Source organism: Emys orbicularis, chromosome 6 (genome assembly GCF_028017835.1).
Source record: "Emys orbicularis isolate rEmyOrb1 chromosome 6, rEmyOrb1.hap1, whole genome shotgun sequence".
NCBI lineage: Eukaryota > Metazoa > Chordata > Testudines > Emydidae > Emys > Emys orbicularis.
The window spans coordinates 55370631-55388799 of record NC_088688.1 but is presented as its reverse complement, the minus strand read 5'-3'; the positions used below and the strand labels follow the sequence as shown (position 1 = coordinate 55388799).

Sequence of the window (18169 nt, the reverse complement as noted above, 5' to 3'; positions counted from 1 at the left end):
TGGCATTGATACAGTTAATTTAGAGCTCACGATGAGTAGTTCAAATTATTCCTTCTAATGTGCATTACTTTGCATTTGACAGCACTGAATTTTATTTGCTATCATGTTGTCCATTTAGCTAGCTTAGTTAGGTCCTGCAAAAGTACCTCAATCTTCTCTGAGCTTAACGAATACATAATTTTGTGTTGCCTGAAAAATGTTGCCACCTCACTGCTCACCCCCTTTCCCCCACCCACAGATAATTATAATATTCAACACCACCTTTCCTAACATGGAACCTTGTGGCACCTGACTGCCAACTTTCAGTTGTCAAGAAAATTAACATACCTAGTCTTTGTTTTCCATCTCTGAGCCAATTTCTTGCCCATGACAGTACTCTCATCCAATGAATGAAATGAATTAAGATGAAAAAAATGCTATTATGACTTATTATGTACTTGTCTCAAAGCTCAAGAGAACAGAAATATTAGTAGCACATGGCAGCTGGCTGCATTCTAGACTTAACATTTAAAAACAAATGGCAAACACAAGGAGTAAACTTTTCAGAAGCACCTACAAGTCATTTTTGAAAATCGGACTTATGCACTTCTGAAAATGTTACCGAAGTTTATCTGGTGATCAACAGCGCTGAGCAACAAACCTAAAGCCTGTCCATAAAGTGTTTTATTCTATCATATATGGAAGCTGAAACCAATTCTTGAAGCGTAATTACGGCAGGTTTAACAAAATATTGCATCATGTACACACACACACACACAATTCAGTTTACAAAGGTCTCAAAGTAAAACACTAAGATTGACCAATATAGTTTTAGAAAAACTACAATATCTATGCAATTTCACCTGACGTAGACGTTTATTAGATGTCCCAGGACTGGTTTTTCGTAAATTGCAAAATGTCTGCAGAGCTTTCATCCAGTCCTATAAGACACACAAGATTTCAAACCAAATGAAGTCTGATCATTCTTCTCAAAGAATGGTAGATATAAGTCTGACAAAATGTCTAACTATTCAAATATTTCATTTAGTCAATTTCTTGTTTTCACAGATTATATTTTAAAAGTTATATATAGTGTTCCAAAATTGCTTATTTTGGAATGAAAGCTATGTTTATATCCATCATCTAAACTGCATAAAGCATTTGCAAATCAGGAGGATTTTCTCTTTTAGATATACCAAGCATTAATAATAGATATATAGTGTGACCTTTACCAATTTTCCACTCTAATGATACTGTATTAAATTACACATAGTATTTAGAATGAAGCAAAACATGGTTGCTTCTGAGTAAATAAAACTCACATGCCAAGTACAGTGCTCTAATTCTGACCCTCCCCCCAGTGTTTCAGTTTTGCAGACTCATTTCTAGCTGTAAATACTGCAAAGACAAAAAGAAGTTGATTGAAGAAAAAGAGTGAAGGTGACATCCACAGCCTCCTGTCCATCTGCCTCTGGCTGCTCAACCATGAAAATTGCCCTAAAGAGGCAAACAGGGATTCCCTTTGCAGAGGGATATCTATGGGAGGTATAAAGCCACCATAGCTGGCTCTAAACCACGTGTTCCTGGTCTCCGTCAGAGTGGGGTGCTAGAGAGGGCAGTCGTCAGCAGCTTAATGGCCCTTTTCCCTATGCCTACATAGGGATAAGTGCCATGGCTAGCTTGGGTCAGCTGGCTCAGGCTGAATAGATATTTGGGCTTGGGCTGGAGCCCAAGCTCTGGGACACTCCTCCCTCATAAGGTCCCAGAGTCTGGGCTCCAGCCCGAGCCCAAATATCTACACAGCAATTTTTCAGCTCCTCGTCAGCCCGGGCTAGCCATGGGCTTTTTATCCCTGTGTAGACATACCCTGCAAGGGGCAAGAGTTGGAGAAGCCCTCAGACTGCTCTAACTTGTGCTGGGGACCAGTTTGGTTCCCCGACAGTCCAAAGATTGCAAGTGAAAAGTGTGCAGGCCTTTGTGTCCCACCTCCTCAAGCTGTGCTGAACTCTGTTCCAGTGCAGCTAGGGATTGAACCTTTAGACTAACAGTCAATCTGCATAATTAGATATCACAAGTAGATATTTGTTAGCTACATCTCAATGCAATACAATACTGCCATTAAAAAAGTTGGTTCAATTTTTTACCCTTCAATTATTTTTCATGTGTTTAAAATATTGACATATAATATGGGCAGACGTAATTGTCATAATACTCAGTTTAAAGTACACTGCAGCTGGTCTCAAGTAAACAAGTTTGCTAATCAATTTCTTTTTGTGTAAAAACGTTCCATAATGCAAAAGACTTTCAGACTACAGCTCCACGGGAAGATTTAATAACTTTCTCATTGTAGGTAGGGCCAACCACAGCTGCTGAAATACCTTAATTATTATACACAATATTTCTGTGGGGGTAAAGAAGACATAATTTACCCTTACTTTTCTAGATCTATTAAATACAGTCCTTCAGACCTTTCCCAGTCATAGGAGAACCTCTCCAACTTCAATGCCACAACATACATTCTACTCCTCATGGCAGTGGGCCATTGTGATCAAGCTTGGAGATGGAAATTTGCATGTGGCTAGAGTTCATTTTATTCACAAAGCATCTTTCTAAAGATTAATATTCTTAATTTTAATCATATCCACATATATAAATAAGAGAACTTTGGAAACTGCTGAAAAGGAAAATTAAATGTCTTAGTCCTACAAGTAAACTCCCTTTCCCAGGGTAAATTACAGATGTTAAATTTACAAACACTGCAGCTGAATAAAGTGGGATGGGAAGGAGGTAGTGGAGTACCACCATACTTTGTCAAAATTTAGGGTTAGGGTGGTTTTTTTTGCCTTTTTAGACTTGTTAGCATTATTGTAGGATATGGAATATGGAAAAATATTTTAAAATGGTGCAAGAACAACGATAAATAAAAACAAAGTTAACTGCCACAGCACTATAAGGAAGAGTACACACAACAAGGTTTTGAGTCACATTAAAGTAAAGAAAGTAAACAGAAGAACTGTATAAAGTACATCACTGCTGGCAGCAGTAATTAATTCTGTTGCAGGGTTGATTTCACTTTTTGATAGGTGACAAGGGAGTGAGGAGTGAAAGACCCATATTTTGGAGACTTGAGATAAGAGTCCCCTTTGCCTTCCCTAAGCCTCACTTGTCACCTCTTCCCTTTCCCTTTGGCACATTAATTCCTGGCTCCCAGGCATTATCCCTGAAAGGCCAAGAGAGGAGACAATGGTTCTGTCCTACTGCTACTACCTCTTTCTGTTATCTTTGAGACAATCTGCAGCACTGGGGATCCAGAGAAAAAACACATCTGGCATTACAGGGATAATAGTACTCCATAAGATCCAGCCACCCACACACAAGAGGGGTTGGGGTGGGGAGAAGAGGGCCAGCACTCAAGTCCTTTCCCACCAAGCGGAGCTGCTTTTCTGAAAGGACGTGAGTATGAAGTTGCTAACCCAGGCAGAGAGGGGGCGATCCTGCAATAAGAACCATGCAGGTGGACTCCTGTGCCCACAAAATTCTCAATGTAGAATCTAGGCCTAAGTCTGTAGGGAAACTATTGACCCATGGGTTTGAAAAGTTATTACAATGGACAGGGCTTTAAAAAAAGCTTTATATACTGGTCACTGTCTATATTTAGCATACTTGTTTCCTACTACAAACCTTAATTCCATTAAGTATCAAAACACTCATAGCTTATTTAAAAATTTGCATTCTTTTATATGCCAAAGCCTCTTACCTGTGCTTGTTCTGGAGTTTCTCCTGCAAAGTAAAAGATGTAATGTTCTTCACTAAAGTGCTGAACTACTATCTGAAAACAGTTTGGCCTTTAAAAACAAACAAACAAACAAACAAGAGTTTTAGTAACAAAGAGTAACATCTTCAGACTACTGACCAACTGCTTTGCTTGCTGATCTCTGGCAAAATACAAATATTTTTGGAAAATCTGAGCCAACACAGTTCAGTTGTTTGAATACAAACAGCATTAAAAACACAATCATTTTTTTCTTCAAAAATATTCATCTTTTTTGGACAGCTGTAGCACTGAAGTGTGTGGGGATAGGAAGCTGAATTTTCACAAAGATAGAAGAAAAATACTTTTTGAGCATTCAAGTGAAAACATGTTTTGATTTCACTGAGTTATGAGCCTTTAAAAAAAATCGTACTTCACCTGTGTGCAGTACAACTAATATGCTTTAGAACATTTAAGGAACCTTTAGGACAAAGATAGATGGCACTGCACTGCACACATGCAGGCGGGAATGACTTTACTATATAGCACAAAATGTGGTGATGTCATCTTGTAAGGTAAAAGAAGCACGCTAAGATTCACTCATGTGGAACTGTCCCCTATGGACATTTTAATGCTGCATGAGATATGGTGCAATGTTGGTGTCTAGTCAAGTAGTTCCACATTATGGAGTTTCTTTCCACTTTCAAAAATCTTAGGAAGTTATGTTAAGCAAGAAAAAGCTAGGTTGCATGTACAGCCTTTACTCTGATGCTATAGTACATGCACATCAATTCAATACAATGTATGTATATGACTACTCACACATTCTCAATTATAGTATCATACAACTTTTTTGACAGCTTTAGATACACCTGAACAAACTTCTTTATTCTTGTATACTTGCACTATTTTCTTTGTCACAATGGTCCAGTTTTTCTCTGATAGACTTTTGATAGCAAAGTTATTTTCTATTTAAAGAATGTGTTTAATAATTTAGGCAAAATAGTACCCTGACCCTACACAACCCTATAGGGGGATATACAATGCCCTCTACCCCACCTCGTGTGTGGTCACGTAGCTGCTACTCCATTTGTGGCTGAAGTGCAAGGGTTCCAGGAAAGAAGGGGCTACACACCAAATACTCACCAGGTGAGCAAGTGGTCAGGGAAGGGACAAAGCTATGTTTCCTCTTGCACTCCAATCATCAGCCAGTGGAGCTGGCTCGGTAAAGGAGGAGTAAGTTGCATCCCACCACCACCCAGAACAAGAGAACAGCAGGGAAGGAATCATGACTGAGTCTGAATCCCTTCTTCATGACCTCCTGGTGTGGCTCAGCTGTGTGTTGTTCCTTACTCAGAGCCAAGCTGTAAGGCACAATCTAGACCATACACAGCAGCTGTGCACTATCCAATTTAATTTCAACCAGCAGCAGTGTTCAGCAGTTCAGGAGGCAGCTTCAGTTAACTATGCAACTAGTTTCGTTACAAATGTAGGTGGGCTATACATGCCAGCAAGTTTTCACTATTACTATGCAATACTTCTGTCTATTTATATGGCCCTCATCCCAGTGTTATCTGAATGCTTCCTAATTACTTAAAAATAGAATTAACAACCAGATGGAGCAAAGACATCAGAGCTTTATTATTTAAGGAGGACTGGAACTAAGTGTCAGCGATTCTTTCAACAGATATCTTCTCACTGAGTCTCTGCTATTCTCTTACTTAGGGATATTAATGTGGAGGTTTTCCAGAAGGCTCTTCTGTTTTTTGGTCATGGAAATGCCAGTAATTTCAGCAGACTTGCGTCTAGCAATTTTTCAAAAATGTGAAAAAAAGTCCATTTGATTTAAGTGAATTTTTACATCCAGGTTGCAAAAACTCTTATTTTAATGGATTATGTTATGGTTATGTATCTACTCTTATTTGGTGTAAGCAACTAGTTATAACACAGAATGGTTTTGAAAAGCTTTTTTAATAACTGATTAACAAAAAAGGTGCTAAGAATCATTTCTTGCTATTTACAAATTGAATTTAAAAATTCCACCCACAATTCTTAACCTTTTTACTACTGGCCACCACTATGATCTCCACAACCTCCTGTGAGTAGCAGCCTTTGACCACAAATAGTTCACTAGGCCTTTACTATGTATGTGACTCAATACTGCATGTGTTCTCTGCATCATGTACCTGGTATGTTAAAACAAAAGCAAAACTGATTGTTCTTTTTGATCTCTTCCTAGTGATTATCGTCTTTCCCAAAAATGGTTTATATCAATTAGCTTCCATTCTGCTTTAATATTGGTTTAACATCAAAAAAGCTTTTCTACTTGAACATTAAAACTCAATGGAATAGTTTTTAAACTATCTTAACTTTCAGCTGATATCTGAACAAAAGAGGGCTCATTTCATTGCAATTTCAACAAGGTTTGGTCTCTATCCAAAATTTTATAATATGACATACGTTATTCAATTACCATTTTAATGAATGCAGTGTGCTCTATTTTTGATGGGTGGAACACACAGTGTGCTCAATGTTGAGTTAATATATTAATCTAAAAGCCTGAGTGGTTATCCTGCCTATTACTTCACACTAGAAACTTCTGATACTTTAAGAGTTCTAAAATGTCCAACATGTTTAATTTATTGCCCTGTTGAAAGAGAAGTATATGGAAATAAATGAAGTATCAGAGGGGTAGCCGTGTTAGTCTGAATCTGTAAAAAGCAACAGAGGGTCCTGTGGCACCTTTAAGACTAACAGAAGTATTGGGAGCATAAGCTTTTCGTGGGCATCTGAAGAAGTGAGGTTCTTACCCACGAAAGCTTATGCTCCCAATACTTCTGTTAGTCTTAAAGGTGCCACAGGACCCGTCTGTTGAAATAAATGAAGTTATGCACCTATAAAATTGTAATATTTAAACAGTGTACAACTGCAGACATGGTAACTGAAAGCTACTATCTTACCTGCCAAACAGACTGTCATGAACTCCATAGACAGAACACACACTGAGATCTATTAAACCTTTGGGCTTTGTGGCTCGCTTTTCACTTTCAAAATAAATAAGCTGGGCGTCATTCCCCTCTAAAATAAAGTACAAATTCTTCCATCGCTTTCCTTTGCCTGGAGAAAAACAAACAAAAGCAGTTAAAAGTCCTGTTAACATATTGTAATCTTTTGCAGAATTTTTCCTAGGTCTTAATTAACACTACAGGTAAAAACTGAAGAGGGCAATTTCAAATTGCCAGATTTCAAAACAGAATAATAAACAGTTTAAACATTTAGTACAATCTTTTCTTGGAAATTAAGTTAGTGTATCTTAGTACAGGAAAAGCTCTGTTATCTGGCATGTTGGGGGAATGGGGAGTGCCAGTTAGTCAAAAATTCTGGTTAACTACACATGAGTTTTACTTACCAATGGAGGGAGGGAGTTTGGGTGCGGGAGGGGGCTCACGGCTGGGGCATGGGAGAGGGTGCAAGGCACGGGCTCTGGAAGGGAGTTTTGGTGTGGGAAGGGTTTCGGGGTGCCGGATCCAGGCATGCTCACCTCGGGTGGCTCCCCACATGCGGCGACGACATGTGCCTGCTGCTCCTAGGCGAAGGTGCGGCCAGGCAGCTCTGTGCACTGACGCCGCCCCCACGGTTCCCAGCCAATGGGAGCTGCAGAGCCAGTGCTCGGGGAAGGGTGGGGGCAACACACGGAGCCCCTGTGGCCGTTCCTCCACCTAGGAGCAGCAGGGACATGTCATCACTTCCGGGGAGCCACGCAGAGCCAGGCAGGGAACCTGCCGGACCCACACCAACCAGACTTTTAATGGCCCGGTCAGCAGTGCTGATCGGAGCCGCCAGGTCCCTTTTTGACCAGGTGTTCCAGTCGAAAACCGGACACCTGGAAACTCTATTGAAGATTTGTATTGGGAGATAGTAAAAATGTCAATTTCTAGAGCTTTCCGATTGGTAAAGTGCCAGATAACACAGCTTTTACTGTATACAGACTGTATCTAAAAGGGCTCAAATTTGCACAATAGTAAATCCAAACCTACACTTGTGGTCTCAATCATGTAATCAGATACATTCAAATTGACCCCTGTGCAGTTTAAGAGACTTCAATAGGACTCAGCAAAGCCATAAGGGCTGCCTGCATAAAGTCCCGTACATGTCAATGGACAAAGAGGCCCGTCTTTCAAGATACGATTAGATCTGAACTGTTTGCAAACTAAGGAACTGTCCCTGCAAACAATTCAATGTAATGCAGTGCTTTGACTGAAAATACAAAATAAAGATAAATAAAAAAGTACTGGGCTCTGGACACACTACAACCATTCAGAAACTGGGTATTATATTATGTAGCTTGCTCCATGAAGTGCTGTTTATGGCGAAGGTCTCTGAAAAGCTGCATTATTTTCTTGAGAAAATAGATGCTGCACCTCTTTAATTTGTCCCTCACCAAGGCACAAAGGACAGCACATGTGGGGGTGTAGAGGCCCCACACAGGGGAACAAAGGGTTAACGAGCAGCTCTGGGCTCACAAGGCCCCACACAGCCGCACCTGCTGGGCATGCTCGCAATGGAGGCAAAGTTCAAAAGGGAAGGGTTCAGCTCAGTCAGAGCAGACAGAGCAAGGGAACAGTCCTACACTGATAGCTCCTGCAGAGGCTGCAGGATCCCCACACCACCTGGACCAGACCCTGCTGCAGAGCTAACAAAGGCCCCATGAAGAACAGGAATGGAGAGTTGCAACTGAAGAAGAGCCTCTGGACTACTGTCAGTGAGAACCACCCTGGGAGTTCATAAGCCGACCCCGTTTGTGATTTTGGATGGGGCTGAGAACATAGTAGCCAATGACCAGGGAGCAGGATTGGTGGTGTCTGCCCTCTAGGCCGCATAGCCAACTGGCCAGTCATAGGGCACTGGGTTGGAACCCGGTGAAGCAGGGAGGGCTCGGATTCCCCTACCACAGGCCAGCACAGGCTGGGCAGAACGGCCATGGATTCTCGCCACTTGGCGGCACTGCTGGGCTCAGATGTCGAACCCACAACAGGTATAGACACCCCATATGACACACAACGCTTAAAGTCTGGATATCACTGGTACCTAGCACTGGACTGACTAACATTTGAAACAATAACAGCACACAAAAAAAGAAAAGAAAAGAAAACCTATTTATTGGGTACTTTTAACGAATAATTGACTATTTACAAGATAGGAAGAGAGATAAATAGCTAACTATGCACAAGAAACTGAGAAAAAACTATATTCCTATTTATCTATCCAGGGATCACAATAGCCCTTCTGGCCACAGCATCACACTCAGAGCTCATGTTCAGCTGATTATCCACTGTGACCCCCAAATCTCCTTTCAGATTCCCTGCCTTACCAGTATAGAGTCCCCTATGCTGTACATGCAGTCTGCTTTCTTTGAGTAATTTTGAACAAGTTATCAAAATATAAGAATGTAATTTAATTTTCAGGAATCTGCTTTATACTTAGAAGTAAAATGTTCTCACTTTTTTTCAGAAGATACCCTTTTTTGACAATATTTTTATAAAAAGCATCCTTTGTTTTTCGACGAATTGTATTATAGATTTCTTTTCCATCCACTGTATCATTAAGCACTTGTTCTTGATGCTGGTAAAGAAAAATAATAGCCATCAGTATTTTTCAGTTCAGAAATATCAGATTGATTCTAATGCTGAAAATGGAAATATTCTTACCGATGTTCTTTATTTTCAAGTATCTCTTGTAATCTTATGCTACTTAATAAAAGGACTGATCAGTTTTCGTGATGTCATTTTTAATAACATACCCTCTGTATATTTTCCTACATTTATATCACATCACACTTGGTTAGTGTGGAATAGTTTATGTGGTTTATTCTGAGAGATGGAAAATAAAAATTGACCTGCTCCTACTTGCTAAAGAACACACATGGAGTGTGCCCGTCTCATTATGTATGCATAGAGAAATAGAAAGAAGGATACACAGTTTAGTTATTTCCCATACAGAGAGTGTTTTCTCAAAGTTTACATTAGATAACCTTTTAAAACTTTTTCACTACTGCATGTCTTTTATTAAGGACATTGTGCCTCGATACTTCAGGGAGAAATCTAAAGAAGCCTAGCAGTGAAAAAACAAGGTGCACAGGTCAAAATTAAAAAGCTTCAACAGGTCTGCGTGAGGAAGATTGCACAGTTCTTCTCTACAATGCATCTGCTTCATAATATGGCTATTTTGACCCTCATTTCACAGAAAATAAGGAAACTTAAATTCAGGGTAAATGAAAGCAGATGTGAGACTAGGACAGTGGAGAAAAAACCCAGAACAGCTAAGCCAGAAAGTATGTTGAATATATTGGACAGTACATAACCTAAGAGAAAATATTAGTTTTTATCTTTACTCTGATATTATTATTGTCTCTGCCATTTGTAACAGACTGTTCTAACTAAATTATAAATTAGTTGATATCAGTTAGGCCAAGTACTGTCTTCACTCTAAAAACCCCACACTCTAGAAATATTATGTGGCATTAAATGTCTCACCTGCATTGGGACAGGGTCTTTTAGGTAATATCCTTCAACAATTTGTTCTTTTCTGTAGTGCTCAATGATGTCAGCAATACTGTTCAAATAAAAAATTATAAACTTTGAATAAGTTTTTTTTCCCTCCTGCTATAAATCTTTTTTCCAACATAAAATTCACACATTAAATTTCTCACATAAATCTTTAATAAAATCACATGCTAAGAAAGGTGATCTCACTTGTATCAGCCAGAATACAGGAGTCAGTAATCACATATTTGAGTTCTGCTAATAAAAAACATATGAATCCTAAACTAATCTTACAGAGTTTAAAACTGTTGCTCAAAAGGCTAGATGATGAGGACATAGAAAACTCAATGATCAAGTAAGGGCAAATACATTCCCAGCTATTCAGCCAGGCTGAAAATTGTTATTTTATCAACAATAATTTTCCAAGTCTCATCATCACTAGGGAAGGGGAAGGGGAGACATTTCACTGTGCAAAGCAATTTCTTTCTAGGGGGGTGGGAATGTCAAATAGAAAAGGTCCGTAACACAGATTACACAGCTCATACTTAGAAGTCACTAAGCAATCATGTTAAATTAAATACTCGTCAGCAGAACTCCTCTACAGGGATACTTGCATTCTAATTACCAGAGGGAATCAGGTTGAAATTGTATTTTGAAGAATCTAGGATTGGGAGGTGGCGATAGATGAAAACTAAAATTCAACATATTTCTTTGACTTTCTTTTACTTATTTATGCATAGTTCTTATTGAAATATCCTTGATTTAAGTTAGAGTGCAATGACGAACAATATGTAGGGATTCTTAGCACACCCTATTATACAGAATATCAACCTGAAAATAAAAACAGTTAAATAATTAAATACGAAATACATGAGCAAACATATTTTAATAAATATTATTAGTTGGAAGTACACCTCTACTCCGATATAACGCGACCCGATATAACACGAATTCGGATACAATGCAGTAAAGCAGCGCTCCGGGGGGGGCGGGGCCGTGCGCTCCGGTGGATCAAAGCAAGTTCAATATAACGCGGTTTCACCTATAACGCAGTAAGATTTTTTGGCTCCCGAGGACAGCGTTATATTGGGGTAGAGGTGTATGTGAAAATACATTCATCAGGGCATATGTGATGGAATCTTTGGAATCTTTGGCCAGAGTTACACTTGCCAATGTAAATTGTGCACAAGGCTCTCAGATGAATGGATTAGGTAGAAGAATCTAAACAGAATATGTGTAAGGTTTCATGCGCTAGTTTGTGCATTGTTTATTTCAGAGTCATTAAGTGTCTTCATTTGGTATTGTGAGTTTGATATTTCAAGAGTTAATGGAATGCATTTTGTGTACTTGATGCTTAAGGGTATTTCTCACCAAATTGCTTAGTGTGGATTACGTTTTTATTTTAAAGGTCATCTCAAGGGACCTTTCTGGCACTTCTACTAACCCCTGTAGCCCTCTAGGTGAAAACTGGCAGGGGTCCCTGTGTCACAGCTGACTTATTAAAAATATCACTGTTCACTTTTTATTAAAATGAAATATAGCAAAAATATTTTCTGCACTCCAGAAATGACACTTTAAATTTAAATTAATAGAGATATCCTATCTCCTAGAATTGGAAGGGACCTTGAAAAGTCATTGAGTCCAGCCCCCTGCCTTCACTAGCAGGACCAAGTACTGATTTTGCCCCAGATCCCTAAGTGGCCCCCTCAAGGATTGAACTCACAACCCTGGGTTTAGCAGGCCAAAGCTCAAACCACTGAGCTATCCCTCCCCCTTTTACTTATGACTATGATAAGATCATTATGCACTATTCTGTGTTGAGCTGCAGTAATCAGCATCCCTTATCATGAAAGCAACAATGACTAAAGCAGCTTGGCAAAATTCTACTCACCCACTCACCCAGATTCAGTAACTGACAGGCCACTAATATTTTTTTCACTCACTGTTGTAAAAGTTGGCAAGTAGATTTTGTGCTAGGGCTGATAAATTCTCATTAGAATTTTGCAAGCGGAAGTGTTATGTGAAAAGAAACTGACACTTACTGTAACTATGGTTCTTCAAGATGTGATGCAGACATGTATTCCATGTGTGTGGGCCCAGCGCACCAGAGCTGGAAACTTTTGCCTAGCAGTACCCGTAGAGGGACAGCAACTCACGCCTTGTGGCTGTGGCACCTCCACTTGCTATATGAGGCGGCGGCACCCCAACCCACCTCAGTTCCTGCTCATTGAAAGCCCAGGAGGAGACTCTGATGCAGATGGCACAGAGGGTGGGTCATGGAATACATGTCTGCATCACATCTCGAAGAACCACAAATACAGTAAGTATTTCTTCTTCTTCTTCTTCAAGTAGATGCAGACATGTATTCCACTTAGGTAACTCACAAGCAGTACCCCATCCAGGAGGGGGGGGCTCGGAGTCTACTGAAATAGGGATTGCAGGACTGCCCTTCCAAGGCCTGCATCCACTCTGGAAGATGCGGAATAGCATAGTAGTCCATAAACGTATCTATGGACAACCACGTTGCCTCCCTGCAAACGTCTAGTACAGAAATGTCACTGAGGAATGCTATCTACATTGCTTTCACTCTTGCAGAGTGAGCCTGTATCCACTGAGGAGGTGTAGCTGAAGCTATCTCATGCGCTGTTTGATACAGGATGTCTGTGCAGAGATTGCTTGCCCCTTCATGCAGTCCACATATGACATGAACAGGCTAGGTGAAGCACGAAATGATTTAGTCCTGTCTAGATAAAAGGCTAGACATCGCCTGACATCCAGAGTATGGAGGCACTGTTCTTCCGGGGAAGAGTGCGGCTTTGGGAAAAACACAGGTAAAACGCCTGTTTCAGATGAAACTGAGAGACCACCTTGGATAAAAACTTTGGGTGTGGTTGCAGCATTACCTTGTCCTTGGAGGACTGTGTGTAAGGCAGGTCAGCCATCAGGGCGTGCAACTCACATAACTATCACATCTGCGAGAAAGGTATCAGGAATGCAGTTTTCTGAGACAGGCCACAAGGGAGGGCCATTAAAGCAGTCAAAACATGTTTAGGTTCCACAGGGGAAAGGACAGTTACCTGTTCCGTAACTGGCGTTCTTCGAGATGTGTTGCTCCTGTCTATTCCACAGTAGGTGTGCGTGCTCGCCACATGCACCAGTGCCGGAAGTATTTCCCTTAGCAGTACCCGTAGTGGGGGAGCACCGCTGCGACCCCTGGAGTGGCGCCTCTATATCGCGCTATAAGGGGAGCTGCGCACTCCCCCCACCCTCGGTTCCTTCTTGCCAGACAACTCTGACAGAGGGGAAGGAGGGCAGGATGTGAAATAGACAGGAGCAATACATCTCGAAGAACGCCAGTTACGGAACAGGTAACTGTCCTTTCTTCTTCGAGTGATTGCTCCTGTGTATTCCACAGTAGGTGACTCCAAGGTATATGTGATGGAGGTGGGTAGTAGTTTAAAGGTTATCAGAACGTAGTACCGCCCTACCAAACCCGGCATCATCCCGTGCTTGGGAGACGATCGCATAGTGTGAGGAAAAGGTGTGGACAGAGGACCACGTGGCAGCCCTACATATGTCCTAGATAGGGACATGGGCTACATAGGCGGCCAACAAGGCCTGCGCTCTCGTAGAATGCGCCTTTACGATAGGCGGCGGGGGAACCCCTGCTAAGTTGTAACACGTGCGTATGCACGAGGTGATCCAGCGGGAAAGGCGCTGGGTGGAGACTGGTTGCCCTCTCATACACTCGGCCAATGCAACGAACAGTTGCGAGGATTTCCTGAATGGCTTGGTATGGTCCAGGTAAAAGGCAAGCGCCCTACACACTTCTAGCATGTGTAGGCGGCGTTCCTCGTTAGAGGAATGGGGCTTAGGACAGAATACCGGTAGGAAAATGTCCTGTTCCATATGGAAGGCGGAGACCACCTTGGGGAGAAACGCAGGGTGTGGGCAAAGCTGGACCTTATCCCTATGGAAGACCGTATACGGGGGTTCCGAGGTCAAGACCCTAAGCTCCAAGACCCGACAGACTGAGGTGATAGCCACCAAGAATGCTACTTTCCATGACAGATGGGACCAGGAGCACGTGGCCAAGGGTTCAAAGGGAGGGCCCGTGAGGCGGGACAGCACTAGATTCAGATCCCATTGTGGGACCGGGTCCTTGGCGTATGGAAAAGTACGATCTAGTCCCTTTAAAAAGCGGGAGGTCATCTCATGGGAAAACACCAAGTGACCCTGCACTGGAGGGTGAAAGGCTGAAATGGCCGCTAAATGTAACCTAACGGAAGCCGGAGCTAAACCTTGGGTCCTAAGGGACAGGAGGTAATCTAGAACAAGTTGGAGGGATGAGGATGACGGGGAGTCACCCCACTCCGTCGCCCAGCTAGAAAACCTAAACCATTTGGCCAGGTAGGTCCGTCGTGTAGACAGCTTTCTGCTCTCCAGCAGAATTCTTCTGACATCCTCCGAACACCTTCCCTCCTCCTCGTTTAACCATGGAGCAACCACTGTCAAGTGAAGCGCGGCTAGGTTGGGATGGAGAAGGCATCCCCTCTGCTGGGAGAGGAGATCCGGGCGGAACGGCAGCCTCCACGGGGAGGCCGCTAACAGTTGCAGGAGGGTCCCGTACCAATCCTGGCAGGCCCAATCCGGGGCTATGAGGATGACCCTCGACCTGTCCGCCTTTACTTTCTGTAGGACCTTGCCTATCAGTGGGAACGGTGGAAAGGCAGAGAAAAGTTGGTCTGACCACCGTATGAGGAATGCGTCCAAGATTGCCCCCCTTTCTGCCCCTGCCCTGGAGCAGAACTGGGCAGTAGCAAAGAGATCTACCTGGGGAACTCCCCACTCTCGGAAGAGTTGCTGGGCGACCTCCCAGTGGAGTGACCACTCGTATTGGTGGGAGAAAACCCTGCTGAGGCGATCGGCTCGCGTATTGCGCGTGCCGGGTAGGTGAAAAGCCCTCAGAGAGATGTCTTACGCTATACAAAATTCCCATAGGTCCAGGGCTTCCTGGCACAAGGCCGAGGAGCGCATGCCCCCTTGCCTATTGATGTAATACATCACGGTCGTATTGTCCGTGAGGACTCTGACCATCTTTCCCCATAGGTGTAAGTCTGAACGCTATGCACGCCAGGCACACCGCCCTGAGTTCCCTGACGTTTATGTGCATGGACAATTCCGAGGTCGACCATCTGCCCTGGGTTTGGAAGCTCCCCGCATGCACTCCCCACCCTAGGTCCGAGGTGTCCGAAACTAGATCTAGTGAGGGAGAGGTCTCTTGGAAGAGGATCCCTTGTAACATGTTGCCCAAGAGGGACCACCATTGCAGGTCGGCCACTACATTAGGAGGTACCATGATCACCTTGTCCAGGCCGTCCCTGGCCTGTGAATATTGGGAGGCCAGCCAGAGTTGGAGGGACCTCATTCTCAGCCTGGCATGTCGCACCATGGAGGTGCATGCGGCCATGTGGCCCAGGAGTTGAAGGCACACCCTTGCCGTCATCACGGGGAAGGCCGTGACTGAGGCCATGAGACTTTTGAGGGTCTCGAACCTGTCCCGGGGAAGAGAGGCCGTGGCCGCCACCGAGTCTAGATGCGCTCCTATGAAGTGTATGCGCTGAACTGGCTCTAACGTGGACTTGTCCTCATTTACCACTAGGCCTAGACTCTCACAAGTGGCCAGCAGGAATTCCATCTGTGCCTGCACCTGGGACCGAGACTTACCCTTGAGCAGCCAGTCGTCCAGGTAGGGGAAAATTTGCAGCCTGTTCCTCCTGAGGTAGGCTGCCACTACTGCCATGCATTTGGTAAAAACCCCGGGGTTTTTACCAAAAAACTCCGGGGGCCGTGGAGAGGCCAAAGGGAGGACCGTAAACTGGTAGTGGTCCAGGAAGTGGAGGAAGCACCTGTGACCTTCGAAAATATGGATGTGGAAATAGGCATCCTGGAGGTCCATGGCTGCGAACCAATCCCCCGGGTCTAGGGATGGAATAACAGAGGTCAGGGAAACCATGCGGAACTTGTAAAGAACCATAAACTGGTTGAGGCTCCGCCGGTCGAGGATGGGCCCGAGCCTGCCTTTTGCCTTTGGAATCAGGAAATACCGGGAGTAAAAACCCCTGCCCTGGAATTCCCGAGGCACCTTCTCCACCGCGCCCAGGGTGAGGAGGCGCGTCACCTCCTGGTCTAGGAGGACGTGCTCTGGGTCCCCGGGGATCTCCGGGGGCGGGTGGTGGTGGAGGAGCGGCGAAGCGAACTGCAACATGTAGCCCCTGGAAATGGTGCTGAGGACCCACTGGTCCGACGTTATACGGGACCATTGCACTCGGAAGGCAGATAAACGGTTGCAGAACACAAATTTTATTAACTGGGGGGTTCGCCTGGCAACAGGCCCGGTAGCCCCCCCACAAAGAGTCAAAAGCGCCTCTTCCCCTGCCTTTTGCCCTTGGAGGGCCCAGGTCGCGGGGCCGAGCGGTATTGGCACTGGGACCTATGTCTCTGCTCCCTCGGCCTCTTAGGTGGGGGCTCGTATCTGCCCCTAGTTGGAGGAGCCGAGGTCTGTGGCCTGGGTTTGTCCTTAGGTGGTGGGACATAAAGGCCCAGAGTTTGCAGGGTGTTGCGGGAGTCCTTCATCCCGTGTAGATGGGTGTCTGTCTGATCCGCAAACAGGGCCTTCCCGTCGAAAGGCAAGTCCTGCATGAGGGACTGGGACTCCGCGGACAGCCCTGACAGCGAGAGCCACAACGTCCTGCGCATGGCAACAGCGGAAGCCATAGAACGGGCAGCTGTATCTGCCGCGTTCGAAGCTGCTTGGAGGGCCGCTTTTGCCGCTGCCGCCCCCTCGTCGACCAAAGCTCTGAACTGCCTCTTGTCCTTTTCCTGAAGAAGAGGTTCGAACTTTGGCAGGGACCCCCACAAGTTAAAATCATAGCGGCTCAGGAGGGCTTGATGATTAGCCACCCTGAGCTGGAAGTTCGCCAATGAATAAACCTTTCTGCTGAAGGTATCCAGTCGTCTGGCTGGATACCTTTATCTTTGGGGGTGGGCGCGGGTTGGCCATGTCTCTCTCGGTGGTTTACTGACTCCACCACCAGACAGTTGGGTACCGGATGAGAGTTCAAATATTCGTGCCCCTTTGCTGGCACAAAGTACTTTCTCTCCGCCTTTTTTGAAATAAGCGCCAAGGACGCCGAGATTTGCCAAAGCGACGTGGAGATATTGGCCACCCCTTGGTGGAGAGGTAGGGTCACACGGCCCGGTGCCGAGGAGGACAAGACGTTGAACAACGTGTCCGATGGCTCCTCCATCTCTTCAGCCTGGAGCTGGAGATTGGAGGCGACCCGCCTAAGGAGCTCCTGGTGAGCCTTAAAATCTTCCTGTAAGGTGGGTGGTGGCACCGCAATGGATTCCTCCGGTGCCGGTGAAGGGACCGGATCTGCCCCCAGGGCATCGGGCGGTACCGGTGGTTCAACCCCCAAGTCCGAGTCCAGTGCCGCTGCCTTGGTGCCGGTTGACTTCTCCCGGTGTTGAGGCCGGGACGTTGAGTGAACCTGCGATGCCCCGGCCACCGAACGGGGTCTCGCCGTTGCCGGCGGTTGGGGCCAAGGTGCCCACTGACACCATTGCCTTTGCCAGTGCCCCACTTGGGGACCTAGTGGAGCCACTTGACCGCGCAGGGTGGCGCAGCCCGGGGATGGGCGGCTGGGTGCCAAGGCCAACGTCGCTGACGAGCGCACGGTGCCGAACAAGTGACGGGAGCGTGCATGGCCGCGTCGGTGCCGGCCTCGAGATTTAGATCTCGACAAGGAAGACCCTGTACCCATCAGAGGTACTGCTTCCAGACTCACCACGGCGACCGTGGCTACGATGGCTAGGTGCTGGTGACGGCCGAGGG

The 18169-nt window shown here is 44.7% G+C and overlaps 1 protein-coding gene across 1 annotated transcript in view; it reads right to left on the bottom strand.

The window, feature by feature from the left end:
• Positions 1-18169, bottom strand: part of RASA1 (RAS p21 protein activator 1) — a 113043-nt gene that overhangs the window by 35233 nt on the left and 59641 nt on the right. Inside the window, exons 9-13 of the mRNA XM_065406508.1 lie at positions 10264-10342; positions 9232-9352; positions 6691-6847; positions 3737-3824; positions 843-920 (exon numbers count right to left, since the gene is read on the bottom strand). Of these exons, the coding sequence (XP_065262580.1) occupies positions 843-920; positions 3737-3824; positions 6691-6847; positions 9232-9352; positions 10264-10342 (523 nt within the window). The remainder of the gene's footprint in view (positions 1-842; positions 921-3736; positions 3825-6690; positions 6848-9231; positions 9353-10263; positions 10343-18169) is intronic.